We start from the raw sequence: 21,224 nt of genomic DNA on the forward strand, positions 1-21,224 counted from the left end.
AGTGTTGCATGTTCGCTCAAAGGTGGCTCATTCATACTTGGTCAGAAAACATGTGCAGTAACTGTAACTGAGGTACAAAGTTTTCCCTTCAAATTGCTCTCTTTTTTCATTTTTCGTACCTGCAGACTCTCCTCCGGTCGCTCACGTGCCATCATACTCTGCTCCACTGTTGGTTTTGCATGAGGCTCAGGCACGGCTTTGAGGACAGACCAGGGTAAACGTGCTGTTTAGAGTGACAGTGATCGAGTTACTACACCTCCTAGCTCACAGAACGATCCCATACAAAGTCCTGCTGCCTGAATTAGTCACACATGTTTGCATATGTACACAAACACGCCCAGCAACAAACACACAGGCAAACACGGCCACACAGACACGCAACACTGGTGGTCCTGTAAGGAGCGTCTTAAGGCCCTCTCTCTGTCTGTCTCCTTTATCTTACCTGGAAGACCCAGACAAAGGTGTATTCTCTGCGAATAAACAGGTTCTTCGTGTTTGGGCTTCTCTCCTAAGAAAACAGCATATTCAGGAGGAAAATGAACAGCCAACGGTTAGCCAACTTTGTGGTCTGTTTTGCATGCCAATCATATCTGCCAAACAGTTAAAGAGTGGAAACTTACAGAGAGATGCATGCTTTTCTACCAAACTGCTTTGTGTTGCATGCAAACAGCGTATCAGAGCTCTTCTTTGATTGCCCTGTCGCACACATGCGTGTCTTGCTCTGCCGAGAACCATCACTTTCCATTCTCTGTGAGGATAGCCAGAGTTCATGCTGTTCATTCACATGTGCCTGGAAGCCCGCAGACAGGAATGAGGGAAGAGTTCAGATCGTTCCCAGGTACCGCGTCTCGGCAGCCTTTTATTGGCCTTCTAAATTAGCCTGTGTTTGGCTTGAACTTTATCAGAGCCCCGGCCGCAGTGACATTGAAGTGCCTCCTGCTAAAGACTGCCATGAACAGCTTTATGGGGGCAGATAGCATTTTATCTGACCATCTAGATAAAAAGGCCAGGGTTGTTCCTAGCTGTAGTGCTTGAGAGGGCTTTTCCCAGATCTGGAGCATGTTGAATTCTTAAGCCTGGCAGTAAATTGTGTTTGAGACAGAAATGCTTTTCTGGACAGATTTCACCCTGAAGAGGCTGGAATGCACAGCCTCGCCATACAGAAAATGTAAATCAGCAGGTTATTGTTACATTCATATTTTTTGGCAAAGATTAAACTGTGAGACACTAAAGTGTTGGTACATTTACATCAAGAGCACAGTCTTCTTCATTATTGGCAATTTTCACTGGCTTTCCCTGTGAAATTCCACAACAATCACAATAACGGCAAAATGCAATACTGTATTAGATGTAAATGTAATGCCACCAAAGAAGTATTTTTTACACCAACATTCCAAACCTCAGATGACGTCAGCCGAGAGATGGGCTGCAAACTCAGTTAATCACATTCAGACCAAAGAGCACAAACCAGAAAATGTGTCAAAAGTTTGAGGTTTGGTTGCAAGCAACTGCAGACTTGAGTCTCTCTCGTCATTTACCCTTAAGAGCTCAATCTGCAAACCGCAAAATGCATTATTATGATTATTAATTTATTTATTTTGATAATTGAAGCAGTAACCAAAGAGCCTCCTCGTTCAAACTCCTGTAATATTGCCTCTTCTGTATTTGCTCTGTGGAAGCACACCTCTCTCTCTGTCTCTCTCTTTAGCACACACCCTGACAGCTTTTTAATCATCTTTGCAGCTTTTTGTCTCTCTCGACAGTGTGCTTTTCTCATGTGAGGACCTCACCTTCCCCTCATTCAGAAGCCGTGAAGCGAGACTACTAAGGCTCGGTGTGTGTCCTCACACTCCGCTACGCCCTGCGCTCTGACATCACCCTGGGTTTACTTTGTCTCTTTGTTTGGCCGAAAAATTGTTTAAATATGTATTTTTCACAACGGTAATGTTTGCTCAATAAATCTTATTGTCAGGACACATAAAGAGCCCAGAATACCGAGAGCAGCAATGGTGTAAAAACGCTGAACTCCCACGGATGATGTTTTTCCTCATCAAGCCCTGTCAAAACAGACTCAAGTTTGCAGCACAACTAGTACAAAAGACAGTAACTATGAACTAAAGGCCTTTGTGTGTGAAATATCTTACACAACATATTAATGTAACTTACATTACATTCAAACTACAGTGAAGCCCCCTTTAAAATGATCACATGTTGTTGCTTTGCAGCCTGAAATGAAGACGGACACAGTTTTTGTTTTATCCAGCTGTATTTGCTGTATAACATCCAGGTGAAAGATAAAACACCAACATATCAGAAAAAAATAAAAAAACAGAATCACTGAGTTGGAAAAAGGATTAGCCCCTCCTAAAAATGACTTGTAAACTCAATCAGGTGTAGCTCATCACCTTCTCAATGGCACACAAAGCAGTTTGACTTTCAGCTGTGATCAGCTGTGCTCATTTTGATCAGCTCAGTATGAAAAGAGCTTTCCTGGAGCATTTCAGTCCTTGGTAGTGTAACTGAAGCAAATGATGGGTGGCAAGGCACTGTCAAAAGATCTCTGGGATAAAGTTGTGGACATACACAAGTCAGGAGATGATACAAAAACATTTCAAAGGCTTTATCGATGCCTAGAAGCACAGTGAAGTCTATAATTAAGAAGTGGAAGGTATTTGGTAAAACACAGAGCCTCCCTGGATCGGGACGTCACTCCAAACTGATGAAAGAGCCAGGAAGAAACTGAGAGGAGACATTAGAATATAGAACTGATGTTTGTGATGATGCTTCATGACAATGATCTAAAACACGTTACTAAACCAACACGGAGTGGTTACACAAGACATTCTAGATTGTCAAACATCCCAGTTCTTAACCCTTGTGCCGCTGAAAATCCATTACCTAACTTGGTGTTCCCAGTCAGAAACGACCAGCCTTTGAAAAATTGCTTGTAAATCTCTCATTATGCTATATTATCACCACTGTCAGCTTGTTTTCTTAGCACAGGTTTTGTATTTCTTTTTGGAACTGATTGGTCGTAGGCCTCATTGATCTGAGCTTATGCTTCTCAGTTTTTAGATATGGCATAACGAAAAATTAATGAGCATTTTTTGTAGGCTGGTCATTTTTGACTGGGAACGCCACACGTGTAACAAGGTGAGAAACAAAATACCTAGAAAGTACAAAAATGACCAAATATTTTGGGGAAGTTGTTATACCCTGTGTGAGCTTTATTTTTAGTCTAACTAGCATTTTCAGGAGTCAAGTCAACTTTATTTCTATAGTGCTTTATACAATACAGATTATTTCAAAGCAGATTTACAGGGATAAACAGGAAAATAATGATTCAGTGATGACAACAGAATTAAATTCTGCTGCAAAGCAGCTCTAAAAAGACAATCTTACAATCTTGGATCTTCTCATCCAATAGTGTCTGTGCAATCAAGTCAATAATATTGCTGAATATTGAGGAAAAAGAAAATCCTCTCTGGGTCAAAATGACACAACATGCTTTACTAATGCCATATAGACATACAGAAAACTGAAATTCTATTCTATTAAGATCACTAATGAAGCAGATTTCACTAGTTAGGATTCACATTCTGTATTGCAGCTATTAAATACAGATGTTGGACAAAAAATTTGCATGAAAAAAAAATTGTGCAATGTTTATTTCCAGGACGCTGCGCTCCATATGACTAGTAAGTCAAATCTCAAATAACTGCCCTGATGACTTGTGTTCTACCCGCCTAAATGATAGAAGTACTTGCGCTGTCCAATCTATAAAGACTGTGTCTGTTCCCCAAATAGTGAGGTCAAAATATAAATTTAACTGAGCTGGATGTTGACATCACTGAATTCAATGATGAACTGTCTTTAACTGAAAAATTTGTGTTTACTATTGTCATTTTGCATTATTGACACACTATTTTCCTAATTAATGCTGTTCAGTTGCTTTGACACAATCTGTATTGTTAAAAGCGCTATATAAATAAAGGTGACTTGACTTGACTTGACTTATTTAATGAGGGTGTATTGTATTGTATTGTATGATGTAAGACGTATCATTATATCAAATATATATAATTTCTTATACTCTTATTCCAATATTATTCCAATCAAAGTGGCAACACAATGACAGAATGGGAAAAGACACAATTTTCTTTCTGACGAATCAATAAAATTTGTCCCTTTGAACTGGGCCAACATCCTCTCATTATATCACTCAGAGAGACAGGCTAAAGCCGCAGGAGAACCAGGACCCGTTTGAGGACCTTCAGGAGTTATGGCCTGCCACATAGAAACCTGCAGGAACGGAGGCCTACTGGATTTTCCATAAAACACTTTAGGTATGAATCACGGAGCTGTTTCCTGAAAACACTACCGTATACTGTATTTACTATTGCATATCATTGCTGACTGTCTTTACAGACTGGCCTGTTATGTAGATGTTAACAAATTTCACTGAACTAAGCAAAAAATAGATTCCAATCCTGACAATAACCTGCATCATCAAAGGCAGATTTAACTGTGATTACACTGATTTTGTGAAAACAGTTGTTTTGTTTAAAATATGTTTGCTTGAAAGAAAGCTCATAACTGCTTTACAGTTCCATAAGAGTTTATTTCATTTCCTAAATAAATATGACAAACAGCGGGATAAAAATGACAATGCCCATTACCTTTTTAAACTGAAATTAGCTTTTATTGATAGAAAGCATGACGCTCAGTCTCTCTCTCTCACACACACACACACACACACACACACACTTTCTCTAATTATCGATGGCTCAAGTACTAACTACATGATGCTTGGATACGTAATAAAGTACACACAAGAGCGTTTTAAGGACCAAAACTTGAGAAATGCATTGAAATACAACACGTGAGGCGTGGTAACCGTGGATTAATTAGAATAATTTACTCGTTTATCAAACAATAACGCACACTTGAGGTGAAGCGATCATAATGTAGCGGCATCGGTGCGAATTCAATAATTCTGCGGCCCGTACACTGTTCTTCAATTGCAACTATGCTTTAAACTTATAAGCGCGTTGCACTAAACTAATGAATATTAGCAAACAAATCAGAGAATTGCCGAAAACATAATCGAGTGACTGCTGAGAGCTGATTTAATGAATCTCACAGACTCCGCCAGATATTGCGCTGACTGCAATTGAAGCACTGGAGAGTGTCAAGAAAAATATTCCTGGATGTCTCGTGCTAAACTCCGTTTGGAGGTCAGACAGTAATCTCAGAAAATGTATAAACAGGGCACGTAAGGCGCTGAAGCCTTACATAATTAAAAGAGCGCAGAGCAGACGGGTAATGTGGCATATGGGCAATAGATGACATTGGAAACCAGTTGTGAAGAAGTGCTGTCATTTCACAAATTTCACACATGATCTCAGTCAATGCAAAAATATGCGGCCATACTTTTAATGAACATTGAGGTGCAAATTCAAGCGAGTTGACGTTTAATGCGTTTGCAAATCCTTATTGAGGGAAACGACGAAGCAACATCTTTAAACAGTAAACTTTTGTCAGTGCATTCATCTTCTTTGCATAATGGCAGGTATATGAGCTCTTCTGAAATACCAAAACATTACAAAATATTACAATTTTTAAAGTAACAGCAAATTAAATTGGAAATAGCTGTTACATCAACAGACTTTAAAGTAACAGAAATATACGCTCTCCTGCTCTAATGAGAGTTAGTTGACATGTAGTTGCAAAGTTACTTATAATGTCTAAAGTGGACTATCGGAATAAAGTGCAACCAATTATTTTATTTTGTTTTTAAGAGAAAATGAACAAGCGATCATAATGGTAAACGTCAGTTTATGGACTTTAAAGTAACAGAAATATACGCTCTCCTGCTCTAATGAGAGTTAGTTGACATGTAGTTGCAAAGTTACTTAGAATGTCTAAAGTGGACTATCGGAATAAAGTGCAACCAATTATTTTATTTTGTTTTTAAGAGAAAATGAACAAGCGATCATAATGGTAAACGTCAGTTTATTGTTTGCGTGGCTTGAGGCTCTGCAGCAAAGTCATAAAACAACATGAGAAATTAAAGTCTGTATTTTGGAAATGTGAGCTTTGTAGCAGCGAGCATGAGCTAGAATATAATGATTGTTACTGTAAGCTGTTTCACTGTTTGCTCGCATTTAATTCAGCCATATATTTGATCAGAGCGTGTGTTGGGTAAATGTGTTTGTGTATAACTAAACTATGTATTTAAATATTTCTAATTGCGGAAGGCAAGAGTAATATACAGGAATATGCTGAACATGGCTAGAATATTAGTCCAACTATTATTAGAGGCATCGATAAGTCTGATGAATTATAACAATTTAATTCATCGTATTATTAATAAATATTAGTCAATCTATTTTTTGTTTCAAGCGATTGGTTTGTATTCGTTCATTCATTCATTTATTCAAGTTTGAAGTGGCCTTTTAAGACCGCATAGGCTACTTATTTTCAAATTATACACAGATTATAAAAAAATTATGCACTGGACCACATTGAACGCATGCTTCAAATAATCCGAGAAGAAACCTTTTCCTTTCAGGCAATGCAAATGATTAAAATACGTTTCTGTTTTAACAATGGGTTTCAAAGGAGGATAACAACAAAAAGTAAAGTGTGAAATAAAATTTAAAAAATTGTTTGATATAGCCTATAGTAGTGATCACACACAAAGACTCCGATCAATCAGCGCGCACATGACAGTAATTAGTGTAGTAGATCTGAAACGCCATTTTACCATCCACTAACAGCAGAGGTTCATGCTCGACCAGGCGCGTGACGTCATGCGGCCGTGACGTCACGCCGTCTACCTGATAGAGGCTGGCGCCGCATCTTCAGCCGCATAAACTTGAACATTGCTTTTCACAACCACACATTTGAGGAACTATATGCTATAAATGCATGGAGACGATTTAAGTCACGAGAAAAGGAAGCAAACAGACTTTCAGAGAACTGACACGTGAGTCACTATTCGTCGCGTTTTAACAGTGTTTGTTTGGAAGTATTGCAGTACTTGTAGGCCTACAATTATTTAGCCTATGTAGTCTATGAAGTTGATGTATTTTTGTATTATTATCGCTGTGGACAACAGGTTCTGTTGTAACTCGATACATCTAAATGTTTCACTTGAAATTGTGGTCGGTCATCCTGCTGCCTGTGCGGAACAAATAATGAATGAGCTCAGCTAAATCAATGTAACAATATAACAGGCGTGTGTTTTGCATTTAGAGCTCAGGTTGAAACATTAGCGCTCTGCAGTTATCATGCACTTCCGAAGTAGTCTCGATGCAGATCCGGCGAGTGGCAGCTCGATTACAGAAAGAAATCATTCGTAATTCACGAAAGAAGTGATCACCACTTAAACAAACCTGGTGATTTCAGTTTTTTTTTTTTTTTTGAGACATTGTCACGTTTGAGTGCTCGAGATCTTAAAACTTTAAAGTATTTCCGTATAGTAGGCCTGTTCAAAATACTTAACCATCTGGCGGGTATATTGCTATAAATAAATTGCTAATTATTATTCAGTTGTCTTTAAATTCGCATGCGGCGCCTCCTCATCAATGCATCTCTATATAACAATAATAACAGGCTAATAATAATAATAATAGTCTATATTTCTTTCCAACAAAGCAGCGGTCACTAAGACCAGCTGCTGCATAGTCGTAAAAACTGATAATAACATCCACACATCCAACAATTATTCAGAGGCTTCTTTAAAGTCTCCTAAAAAGTGGTAACCTGTAATTGTTACCTTAAATATCTATTTATACCTGATTTAACCCATAAAATGAGTTTTGTTGGTATATAGGTTGATTCAGTGATGTTAAATAATATTTTAGACTTGAATAAAACCAGTTAATTGATGTTGCCAATTTCAGATTACATTTTTTTTTCTTCAGTGCACGGGCTTCCTTAAAATATTTATATTATTATTATTGTTGTTATTTATTTATTTGTCAAATAATATCCGGGTTGTTTAGTGAAGAAGTCAGTCAGATGTGGTTGAATGTGTCTGCAGATTGAGTTGTGTGCTTTATGTGGCTTTGCAATCAGCTCTTCTCTTGAAACACCTTTGTTTTGCTGTAGTTTGTAATTCGTGAATGCAGAAAACAGCCATTCACTGAGAACGATAATAGAGCTGAAATATGCAAATATATTACATTCTCATCCCAAAACATCTCCTGTCAAATGGACCTCTTAACTGTGATTACACTCTTGATCAGTGCGTTTGTTGGTGTTTAAGCAATGCATAAAACAAAAAAGACACACATAATCGATTTTATTTGCTTTAATTAAACTATAAATGAAGACAATAAAATTAAGATGTCAATTTCTTGAAATATCGAGGACACCGATATTAAATTTTCTCCCATTTAAACAATTATCGCGAATTGTCATTAAAGAAATCTATAGTTTTCTGTTTCAGATTGTATATTAATATAATTCATCTGCAAACTAACGAAACAGGTCTTTAGGTCTTCGTCGATGATGGTGTTTTTGTATATTGATTGGGAAGATTATTTAAATGTAAAGGAATTGTTTTATGCAACTGTTTCGCTTTAAAAGATTCAGAAGCTTCAGGATAATTCCTTTCGAGAATATCGCAAATACTGAACCAAAACTAAAGCAACGAATGACAATAAAATCAAATAATCTAAATATACCGCAGAAAAAGCGTGCATTATACTGTCAGATCCCAGCAGTTATTCCTGTTAATTGTCTGTGTAAGAAAATACAGTCTGACTAAATGTTTTCTCCGTAAATTACAATAGGCTAATGATAATAATGATAACAATAATAATAATAAAGTATTTATATAAAATAGGCCAGATGCTAAGGCCAAAGCAAAGGTTGCTAGACATATAGCCATGATGTGTCACAACAGTAAAAACATAAACCTTCTGTTTCTTTGTTTATAACGTGTGTGTGTGTGTGTGTGTGTGTGTGTGTGTGTGAACTGTGGAATTTTCTAACAAATAATTTGAGAAAGCTGGGGACTGAAACTGTGTCGTAAACATTTAGAAATGGTGCGTTTCTGAGTCTGATATTTTTCGTTCAGGGCCGCGGATCATTCGCCGTCAGTAAGGCGGCTCTCAGGCGGCTCTCAGGCGGCATTGTATTCACCAGCAGGCGCCACTAACCTGAAGAAAGCCGTAACGAACAATCAGACGTGAAAGCGAGATGTTTTCTGAGTGACAATGAAACTGTCACAATAAGCCCATATTAGATTTCTCATCATTGGACATTTTACGTTGTGTTTCCAAATAGTAGCTAGCTATGTCATTGTTTGGACGATAGTGGTAAGAGTAAGTCTGACTATACACGGGGCAACTTTTTGAGCAATTTTGCCGGGCAACTTTGGGAAATGTTGCCATCAACGGGCAGCCAGGTGAGACACAGAGCCCACGACTTATCTAAATTATCCAAATAGAAATTAATGTTACCCATTCTCAATGGGAAAGTGCCCAAGCAACGTTGCTCAAAAAAAGTTTTTTTGCTCAAAAAGTTGCCCCGTGTATCATCAGCCTAAGTCTGCATTAGTCCTGGACATTCACTGAGTGTAATAACGTGTTCATGAACCTCAAATGCAAAAGATTTTTCCTCTGAACACACCGTTCGTCGCCTGTATTCAAAACAGCAAAAGCCCAAATGATCATTGAACAAATGTGATGGTCAATGGCAAAGGCAAATAAACTTAGCCTCTTTTGAATTTTAACAATTAAGTGCTGACATTGCTTCAATGACTGTTATTAAACCGCACTGAATAACAGTAATTACCTCATGCACATTGACTAAAAAAACAACAACTATGTTCTGGTAACGTAATCAAACTGAATACAATTCAGGTGGACTAGTCTAACTGCAGAACGCGCTGGAGAACTGGTTTTATCCGCGTGGATAAGGTGGTTTGTGTGCGTTTAAAACATGTGGTTTGTTCAGCTAATAGCCTCCTATTGTCCAAAAACACTGTTTCCGACACAAGGTGCAGCGATATTGCCAGAAGCTCGGCTGAGAGGTTCTGAAGGGAAAAAAAGTTTACTTGTATGTCTAAGAAATGATTGCGCTTTGTGGGTGGGACTGGACGCGGGGAAGAGAGGAGGGCTGGGTCCTGCTGCTGCTGCTGCTGCTGCACCTCCACTCGTTCACACCAAACACTCACTCTTCAGGAATATATCTGCAGGAGTCTGGAGGACAGTATTGCGCGAGATCGCTGGCTGTCCACGTGTTTATTCAATAGAAAAGCGGAGTGGATTGCTTAGCAAATATACTGACGCTCGTGTCAGAGCTTTTGTAACACGCATGATTGTTTTAAAGGTGGAATGAATTTGGACATGGCCTCATCTTTTCATCTGCCGAGAAGCAACAGCACCAGAGAAACGTTAGAGAACTCGAGCAGCGAGTCTTCAGATAATGAAACAGCAGGTAAACGACCTATCATATCATTTACATACCCATCCATAGAATAAACATGCATTTACATAGCCTACCGAAAGTACATGAAAGCGAGCCTATTTGACTAAAAGCATGCATTTACATTGTAAAAATATGGTCTCCTTCCATATCTGCTTTACCTGTAAATATTTTGTTTTAGTACATAGAAATAACTTATTTGTTTAGCTGGGGGTTTTTTTCGGCCCAATTTTGCAGAAGCCGTGCAGCGCTTGTTGCATGTTGGCCGCTTGCTGTTTGCAACCTATATTATTAACACATTTGTTGCTTTCTTCATTTTTTAATATTTATACTACTGTATATATCCGTTTTGATCATACATTCCCTAAAGAACTCGATAACCGCTACCAAAACCTGTTTCTGAAATCATATTAAGATTAAACGCGTGTTTATTAGCTGGAGGAGGCTGTTGTAGGCTACACTCTTAAAAATAAAGGTGCTTCACGATGCCATAGAAGAACCTTTTTGTCTAAATGGTTCCATAAAGAACCTTTAACATCTGAAGAACCTTTCTGTTTCACAAAAGGTTCTTTGTGGCGAAAGAAGGTTCTTCAGATTATAAAAAGGTAAGAAAGAGATGGTTCTTTAAAGAACCTTTGACTGAATGGTTCTTTGTGGAACCAAAAATGGTTCTTCTATGGCATCGCTTGAAGAACCTTTTGAAGCACCTTTATTTTTAAGAGTGTAAGGCTAAACTGCGAATCTTTACATGAAGGTAATCTAGATGCAGTAAACAACAATGAACTAGGCCTGAGTTTAAAACACGGGCGAAAGTTCCACTGGATAGACCTTTAACTTATGTCTTGGATATTCGAAATAATATAGCCGTAAGCACTGTGTGCAAATACGTCCGTTTGAAAGCTATATTTTAATAAGACGTGTTTGCATATTTATGGCTTGACGAGCACATCAGTCTGTGTATACGAATCATGATTCCCTTTTGTCCGACTCCCGGTTTGAGTCCGACTCCTTCCAAATCTCTGGAAAAAATAGGTGCGACTGAGCACATATCACCTTAAAATTATTCTCCCCAGAAAAGGAGAGGTCTGTCGAGCAGAGAAGTGACGATGGGAATGCCGACGAGTCCAAGAAAAAGAAACAAAGACGGCAGAGGACTCACTTCACCAGCCAGCAGCTGCAGGAGCTGGAAGCCACTTTCCAGAGGAACCGATACCCGGACATGAGCACCAGAGAGGAGATCGCAGTGTGGACCAACCTCACGGAGGCCCGAGTCCGGGTACGAGAACCCTAAAAACCCTAATGCAGTCAGAAACATTTGCATTAACACAACGTTTTAGCTACAGAATGACCTTGGATGTGTTTCAGGCCAAGACTGGAGAATATTTTCTCACTTATTTCAATGGAATATGCAATATTTACAACACGATGCAGATTAACATAGAAATTAAAATTAGCTAACCAAATCAGTTATAAAAAGTCTTCTATTTGTGAATTGTTCGCTCAGTGTGTATCCTGTTATGAATTTGAAAATAGATAATTTTTCAAATAGCCTACGAGACGTGAGTTTTTTTCTTCATTATAATTTAAAAGCATTAAAAGCTTTACTTCCAGGCCACGAAAGGAAAAGTAGGCTATATATCGGGGTTTTTTTCTAGCGATATTCAGAAATATTTGCTAGGCCGATCTTTTAAATAATTCCACAGCATTCCAGAACCAGATTCTGACAGTGAAGGGATTTAGAATTCAAAAGTTCGGTTAAAAGTATACTGTCGGTTAAATTAAGAGACAAATAAATGCATTACAACTTTTTAGATGCAAACCCTATATTTTAAATGCTTATGAAATATATAACTTGCTGATATTGTAAATTGCAATTTAAGTATGCACATACAAATGTAGGTAATTGTGAATTTTAAATGTTTTGCAAATGACCTCTATAGCAAAAAAAAATTAAGCATAAGTTTAGGACTACTGCTTTGAGTCAGCGTTTTGGTCTATAACAGCATTTGTTGCGCTTGAGTGAATAACGCGTCCTCTTCCGTAGGTTTGGTTCAAGAATCGGAGGGCGAAATGGAGAAAAAGGGAGCGCAACCAGCAAATGGATTTGTGTAAGAACAGTTACCTGCCCCAGTTCAGCGGACTAATGCAGCCGTATGATGACGTCTACCCCGCGTACACCTACAACAACTGGACCAACAAAGGCCTGGCCCCAACCCCGCTGTCCACCAAGAACTTCACCTTCTTTAATTCCATGAGTCCCCTCACGTCCCAGTCCATGTTCTCAGCCCCGACCTCGATCTCCTCCATGAGCATGGCGTCTGGGATGGGACACTCCGCCGTGCCTGGCATGCCGACCACCGGCCTGAGCAACATCGGTAACCTGAACGGTATCGGGAGCTCCGCGATCAATCCGGCCATGAGCTCGTCAGCGTGCCCCTACGGACCTCCGGGATCTCCTTACAGCGTCTACAGGGACACCTGCAACTCCTTAAGACTGAAATCCAAGCAGCATCCATCTTTCGGATATAGCGGGTTGCAGAGTCCCGGCTCTAGTCTAAACGCATGCCAGTACAACAGCTGACGAGTTAACCTCCAGTGAACGGACACCGTGAGAAATAACAACCGTACTGGGTTTGGTGCGATCGGCATTTTGCAGTGGAATATGCGGATTGTCTGTGTTTACCTAAACTTGCACAACAATTTAAATCCATTGTTTGGATTTCAACGTTTTGGAGCAGGTTAAACTCATACATTGTACATAAATATAAACGTGGAACAAAATTTTAAAATGATGCAATGCTCCAAGTGGGAACAATGGTTGGTCAGAACACAAGCGTGTAATTAGCGCAGCGTGTCGTGGTAATGCAGTGTAGGCCTCGTGAGTCGTGTTTGTGTGTCGCGTTCTCTTGTATTCAGTGTCACGCAGAGGGTTTGTTGTCCTCGTGGCCTCTCATCGATAACCTGGATTCTTTCCACGTCGTTGTTTCATTGTGTCGATAGATTTACCGCATGCTTACTTCGAGTGCAAAAAATTTTTTTGTAACAATTATATGAATGTGTAGACTAAATAACAAAGCTATAACTTTATGTTGTACCCGTGTTGATTGAAATTGTGCTTATGTTTATGGTAATGTTTGAATAAACCTCAAAAGAAAGAATTTCTAAAATAATTTGTCGAATCAGCGTGGGCTGCAGCTTGATTATTTGAAGAAGAAAAAACGGACATTGTAGGCTACATAATTGAAAATTAACTTTGAATTTACAGTTTTCATTAAATAATATTGTACTATTTTAAACAATTGTTAAATCATATCTAACGGTTTTCCCCCCGATTAAATTAGCCGAGCTAAATTTCAATGCATGCCGAATCCTGTACTAAAAACTAAACTCTTGCCTTTTCTCTTTCCATATATTATATGCACGACGTCAATATATGTCTATATAAGCTGTGTGACAATGCACTAAATATTCCATTGGCTTTTTTTAATGCTCCAGCATATTTCTTAATTATAAATTATTTACAAAGCACGCAATTATATCCAACACTATACCTTTAGGATGAAGGAGAGAGAAAGGAAAACTTTAAAATATATTCCTTATCTCGGTTTGCCACATTAAGTGTCTGTTTTTATCTGCATGGGTGAATTGACGTGTATTTAGATGATACGAAGAAGAAGGTCTGTCGTAACTGATGTTTTCCTTAATGCCACTGATCCTTTTCCACTGATAATAATGCCTTTAATTTCCTAAAAGGTCGGCTGAGAGAGGCCCGTGTTAATGGTCACTTCCTCTGCTTTGCCCTGTTAGGCTAACAGAATGAGCTCACTGCACAATGTTGACATGCCTTTTCAAGGACGCGTTAAACCTCAAATCAGACAAGAGACGGTCTGAAAGAGAGTGAACACACATACCGAGGACAACGTCAAAACCGCGTCTTCAAGAGAGTCCGCTGAAAACAGAGCGAGGCTGCATGCACTGACGCGCACTGGCTTGTTAAGCGTTGCCACACTGATCCTAATCATGCTTGAAAACACTTGAGCAGAAGTAGCCTATTATTTCTTTATACGCAGTAGAAATAAAAAGAAAACTAATTCTAGTGAATCACGCTACTTTTTCCTCATACCAGTGTGTCATGTAAATTCAAGTTCGGATTAGATCAGTTAGATTTAAATTAGTATTATTTTAAGAATTTATATTTAAATAGCATAACGAATTATGCAACTAAAGCGCACAAAAGAGAAGCACAAAAATAACCGCCAGATTTTTGCAAATGTTTATTTTTTTATACCGTCATTCTAAAGCAAGTAGAAAAGACCCTTCTTCAGAAATGCAATATTTGGCTAGTAACTTAATTTCTTTATCTAATTTTAGCTCACATCCAGGTCTAATATATTGCATCCTCTCCGATCAATCAATCACTGATATGAAGTCGAGCCACATTGTGTAGACTGATATTCTATCGCTTATGATAAGGAGACAATGCATGCCACTACAACATTTTTAATTACTCATTCTTAATCAATCTTCACCAGTCTCTTAAGAAATCCATACTTTGGCACCTTGTAGGCTTTCCAATCTTCTTCAATTAAAGCTGCGTTAGAGAATGTTCTCCTAACGAATGCTCTCAATAGGCATATTCTTACGTTTCAAAGTGCAGTGGGTTTATAATAAGCTAGTGGTTGTTTACTTTTAGCTAGTGTTACTATGTTCATGTATTGCTTTCACGGTACTATTCATAATACATAAACATCATGGAAATGTAATAAAAGTATAACTACAACAACAACGGCGACACTATATTGATGTAAAAATTGCTCTCTCAAATAAAACTGATTTTACAGTTTTTTTTAACATTGAAGCATTTGGAACACCTTTTAAAAGTTAAAATATTATAACAATAACCTAATTATCAAATGTTTCATCGGGTAACCTAAAATGTTGCAACATCTACATTTACTTTTTAAAATTCGAATTTAATATCACCGAGTCGGGCTAAACTGCACACTGACGACAGTGATTTTGAAGGCTGAGCTCAGGTCGAAACAACTACTCATTTACAATAACTATAATAACAATTATGTGACATTTACTCTTTATATGAAGCTAATTTCACAGTATAATTACTTGGAAAATTCTGTGCATTTAAATAACTTTTTTCGTTTTCTATATTTTTTGCTCAGCTCGTCCTCTGAATTGATGCACGAACTGACTGATAAATCAGTGTAAAGCCATAGCAACCTATACATAACCTTATGACAATAAAAAGACAACTTTTTGCCTGAAATTGCACTTAACATTTAAATGTTTTGTATGTTTAATCATAATCCATTCGGTGTAAACATCAAAAGAGTATGTGTGTTATAAAGTACAGTTACCACTGCACTTTGTAATGTGCGATATTATAGTGTAATAACTCTGTCACAACAAACACAAAGGTTGTTTGGCAAAGGAAGATGGGACGCTTGATAAGACAGAATTACATACATTACTTACATTGTTTGAAAAGACTTAGTTAAAAAAATGCGGAATACTTATTCACATTCACGAGAAGCAATATAACAACCCGACAATATCCAATGTGCTGAAAAAATATGGGCCAATTAACTTTTTAGATAAAACCAGGAATTATTATTTATATGTAATACAAAACAGTTTGCTAAAGACTTTTAACCTAAATAAATAACAGAGCGAATTTAAGCAATGCTTACGATCAGCCCAAAAACATAAAATGGGACTGTTCACAACATAAATTCGCATATCTAACTAACCCTGCAGCACATCAGCCCTGCCATGAAGCCTTTTATAGACTCACAAAACTGGCTATTATCATGTCTAGAGGGAATGATTAACCAAGCGGGTTTGTGATAGCAGAGCCTGAAAGAGTTACTTACTCCGATTCTCCATCTGATTGAGTTTCATCCTTCTGCTTCAGTCTTTTCAGATCTAATGAAAGGAAAACTAGCGATCAGGTCCCTGTTCTTATATTATTATGATTTACAGACACTTAATCTGTTCTGCCATGCAGGCTGCTAAATCGAGAAAGAGTGTTAATTACATTCTAAATGCAAAATTACATGTTACTAAATGCTGGATTTTAGTGCGATGAGAAAATTTGGGGAAGGAGAACTTTGGAAGAAACCTCGTGCCGGGCCTGCCATTAGATCGACAGTGAATATAAAATATATACTTCTGTATAGTACAGTATATATGTCGGGTAGGCCAAGAGTGAATTCTACATTACCACACTTAAATTGTTCCTGTGCATATTTGTAAGTAATGAGTAATACTAATAATAAATAGTAATTGTATTACTAGTAATAATAATAATAATATTTTCATTACACTCTTAAAATAAAGGTGCTTCACGATGCTATAGAATAACCTTTTTGTCTAAATGGTTCCATAAAGAACCTTTAACATATGAAGAACCTTTCTGTTTCACAAAAGGTTCTTTGTGGTGAAAGAAGGTTCTTCAGATTACAAAAAGGTAAGAAAGAGATGGTTCTTTAAAGAACCTTTGACTGAATGGTTCTTTGTGGAACCAAAAATGGTTCTTCTATGGCATCGCTTGAAGAACCTTTTGAAGCACCTTTATTTCTAAGAGTGTACACATTGTAATTTAAATTGTTTTTTTAATTAACATGTGATGTGGACATTGGTAGGTAAATTGTTAATCAAACTGTTTATTAAAAAAAAAAAAAAAAACCTTGAAGGAGCTCATTGAACACAGGTACAGTGATAAACAATATTTACAAATAAATTACCACTGGAATGAATACATAATGCAAATTAGCCTACTGCAGTTTCGCCACACTAGGCGACTGTGAACGACTCGATTTGGATGGTGCGTGTCACATTTAGCAGCTGTTTTGCTGATTTTGCCCTCCTGTCAGTGAGCCTGTCACACTCACCGATTAAGAACGCTGGATAGGTGACACAATAAACGACTGACTTGATTTTTTTTTCTTTTTCGATTTCCTGCTACGTGAAGCTAGCCGAAATTAAAAACAAAAGCGCTGCATTGACATAAACCGTAGTACTGGACTGAATTGGGGTGTAGTTTATGGAATAACTTTACCCTGTTAAAGTAAATCCAGCAGCTTCGGTAATAAATTGAGTCAAGTGGAAATAGTCTTAAATGGACCGTTCACCCAAAAATGAAAAATCTGTCATCATTTACTCTCCCTCATGTCGTTCCAAACCTGTATGAGTTTCTTGCTTCTGCTGAACACAAAAGTCATTTTGAAGAATGTAACCAAACAGTTGATGGTAGGCATCGACTTTTCCATACTATGGAAGTCAATGGGGACGTCAACTGTTTAGTTACACACATTCTTCAAAATATCTTTTTATGTTCAACAGAACCCCCCTGCAGTGCACAGTATATCTTACATAACAGTCAAGGGTCAAAAGCCAACTCAAAGGTTTTGACATCCATTCAAACTCTAAAGAAGTTATTACTCCACCTCCATATTTGAGGCTTCTGTGCTGCTTGCCCAAACTGGCTGTCAATGGAGAAAGATGACTTTTGCAGCCAGAGGGTTTAGTTACAGCATCTACCGGCAGGGGTAACTGGACCGTGCTGACCTTGACCTTTCGGCTGGAACAGGAATAAGAGGACAGGATCACTAGGACAGGGGTGACCACTGGATCTGTGGCAGGCTTTAACATGACAGATGGGCTAAAACAGGGAATAAAGGCTGTGTTAGCATCTCTCCAGGAGGAGTTAAAGCAGGAACTGAAGGCTACACTTCCTAGCTTGACCAAAGGAATCTTCTTAAGAAACTGAATAAAGCTAAGGTGTCACTGAGGAAGAGTCGGATCAACTGGAGATGCAATTTAGAAATCCCCAGCTTAAAGAATGGAGGACACTACCAACCTAAGCCAGAAGACAGCACAGTATGACCAATTGTGCCAAAATAAGGAAATAAACACAATATATATATAAAAAAAACTTTCAAATTATTTACAGAAATAAACAAAAAAACAAACAAAACAACCTCAAATCAGGGACTGCAATTCTTCAGTAACAGCACTCTTCAATAATTGCTTATCTTACCGAACGCTAGTCACAGACTAACTAGCAGCTCTATTATCTGACAGTTTACACTCACAGGTAATCATATTCTTTAACATTAAACAAACAGATTAACATGATACCATACAATATATGATATGATACCATGATACCAAGTACCATAAACCATCATAATCATTTTAGGTATACAGAGAATTGCTTAAGTTTTAGCACCATAACAAACAAACAACTCCTCACCTTCCCACCATACTTGGCGTCCTCCTCTATCATTATTCCAGAAAGGGTATAAGAACATTGATAAAATTCCTTTCAGGTTTTTTAAGAGGCAAAATGTCTGCTGCCATGTATGTATGTATGCCATTTAACACAAGTAAACCAAGTGTGTTGAAGCAATATGGGTAATGTCTACTGGTTTGGTCCTCAGGTGGCCAGTCTGAGACAAGTTTAGCTGTATATGTGTGTCCATCCACGGTGTCTGCCATGGGAGCGGTTTATAGCCCCAATGTGCCAGCCAACATCTAATTCACTGCCACATCAAGTTAAATAAAGAATTTTTAAATTCATGTATGACTTTGTGTCTGTATCAAGCAAATAATGGTATTGAAATGAAGGGGAATTGGGGAACCAGAGAGCAAACCCAACCATCTGCAGATGACAACTGGGATCACACTTCGGCCCCTCTAACAACATTTGAGAAAGATGTCCCCATATCTACATCTGGGATACTGGATCTGCAAAAATAAGTCTGCAACCTTGTTCACTGATCTCACATAATATTTCACAGTGAATTTGTAGGCCTGAAGGGAGAGAGACTGTAATTTGTGCATTGGAGTCTTTCATGCATTCCAGTCACTGTACTGTAGAGTCACTCAATGGTCTGTCTCTAGCACAAAGGATCTCCCTAGAAGGTAGAAATGGAGGGAATCCAGGGCCCATGTATTGGCCAAACACTTCTTCTAGAGCAGGGGGGTCAAACTCAGTTCCTAGAGGGCCAGAGCCCTTCAGAGTTTAGTCCCAATCCTGCTCCAACACACACACCATGTAGTTTTCAAATAAGCCTGAAGGACTTGATTAGTTGGATCAGGTGTGTTTAATTTGGGTTGAATCTAAACTCTGCAGGGCTCCGGCCCTCCAGGAATTGAGTTTGACACCCTTGTTCTAGAGTATCAGGTCTCTCAGGGACCTCTCATTCGAAGGGTTGGAGTTACCTCCCTACGGATGAATTCATGTAGCACCAGGTTAGTAAATCTAGGTTTCTCCTAATAAGCTCTATGTCCAGCAACTGTTTGCCTGGTCTCCTTGAGGTTGCTCTAGATGGGAAACATCCAGGACTTGTTGTGATCAACAAGTTTGGAAGTACTGCTCTGTTGGTTTATCCTCCTTACCAATAGCACAAAGAGTGGTGTACTTACTGGCTCGGCCCTGAGGTGGACTTCTTTCAGCAAGTTAATATGGCAGTTTTGCTCATTCTTACCCCACTCCAGCATGGAGATCTTGCAGGTGATGCTGCCAGTCATTCACAATACTTTAGGTTCTATGCCAACAAAACAACTTGCTTTCATTTGTGGTCAGCAACAGTAGAACTTGGCACTAAGGATCCCTCCCTGGCACTCATATCACACCAGGTTTCCTGAAAGTGCTGGGCCCCTGGGCTAGTGATGTAATTTCTTCCAGAAGGTCTGTCTTTTGGACCACACTGCATGTACCATTCTTAGGCCCCTCCAACAGTTCTTTTAGCAGGTCCAGAGGTCCTCTTACCTGCTGACCATACAACAAAGCAACTTGAGAGAATCCCATGGAGGCCTTTTCACCTTTTGGTGAGCAACCACTAGGTAAAGCAGGAGTGGGCAACTCTGGCCCTCGAAGTCCACTGTCCTGCAGAGTTTAGCTCTAACAGGCAATCCTACATGTAGGTTTCTAGTAACCCTGAATCCTGATCTTGATTATCTTGTTTAGGTGTTTGTTTAGAATTGGAGCTAAACTCTGCAAGAAAGTGGATATTGAGTGCCAGAGCTGCCCATCCCTGAGGTAACATAGCCACTGGTGCCAGTCAGAACTTTGCACAGCATGCTATTCAGGGTTTGGTTTAAACATTCAGCCAAGCCATCAGTCTGGGGATGGTAAGGTGTGGTTGTAATGCAAAATAATAGCGGACATTCAATCCCAGTTTCTTACATTTTTTTTTCTCCCAAGCCAGTAGACAGTGTAGTTTGTCAAAATTGGAAAAAGTAAAAAAAAACATCTATAGATGGAGCCCCAGGTTACACCCGCCTATTGAGTCATCATCTGCCAATGACAATTAGGTGGTGTTTAACAGTCAAAGTTTTCCTGAAGGTTTGTCCTGACAAGCGGTTTCGAACCACCAAAACAAACTCAAAATCACCTTCGTTTTGGCTGGATTTCATTCAAAACCAAGGGGTATATTTTGGCCTGGACAGTGGTGTTGAATTTCTTCCATTTGTACAATCAGCCTGGTAGATTGGTGGATCCTAAACTCTTTTGAAATTATTTTGAAACCATTTCCAGTCTGATAAACATCAACTTTTCTTCAGAGTTTCTCAAAAAAATCTCTTTTGACTGAGGCATGGCAAACCCTCAATAACCTGTGCGGTGCTCCCTGCAAATATGTGGATGCTCTGGGTCAGCTCTGAGGACGAAGCCAGTATGTTATTGGAGGACCTGGACCACAGAAGGAACAGTTTGTTCATCACAAAGGTCTACTGGTGACAGGAGAGAGAGAGAG

General features: G+C 38.7%; 1 protein-coding gene across 1 annotated transcript; it reads left to right on the top strand.

Annotated features, from left to right (window-relative positions):
* Nucleotides 1-6,808: 6,808 nt before the first annotated feature.
* Nucleotides 6,809-13,235, top strand: LOC107692953 (pituitary homeobox 1-like). The gene is made up of 4 exons (XM_016492164.1): nt 6,809-6,991; nt 10,348-10,455; nt 11,517-11,719; nt 12,488-13,235. Exons 2-4 carry the CDS (start codon nt 10,353-10,355, stop codon nt 13,022-13,024), a joined length of 843 nt encoding a protein of 280 aa, XP_016347650.1. The 5' UTR covers nt 6,809-6,991; nt 10,348-10,352; the 3' UTR covers nt 13,025-13,235.
* Nucleotides 13,236-21,224: the final 7,989 nt, after the last annotated feature.

Source organism: Sinocyclocheilus anshuiensis, unplaced genomic scaffold (assembly GCF_001515605.1).
Source record: "Sinocyclocheilus anshuiensis isolate Anshui unplaced genomic scaffold, SAMN03320099.WGS_v1.1 scaffold658, whole genome shotgun sequence".
Taxonomy (NCBI): domain Eukaryota; kingdom Metazoa; phylum Chordata; class Actinopteri; order Cypriniformes; family Cyprinidae; genus Sinocyclocheilus; species Sinocyclocheilus anshuiensis.

What these genes read in the sequence shown, in the direction of transcription:
- LOC107692953 (XM_016492164.1), top strand. Translation starts at nt 10,353, where the DNA reads ATGAATTTGGACATGGCCTCATCTTTTCATCTGCCGAGAAGCAACAGC. An exon ending in TTCAGATAATGAAACAGCAG is followed by an intron (nt 10,456 to 11,516) that starts GTAAACGACCTA and finishes TATTCTCCCCAG; the next exon opens with AAAAGGAGAGGTCTGTCGAG. An exon ending in TCACGGAGGCCCGAGTCCGG is followed by an intron (nt 11,720 to 12,487) that starts GTACGAGAACCC and finishes CCTCTTCCGTAG; the next exon opens with GTTTGGTTCAAGAATCGGAG.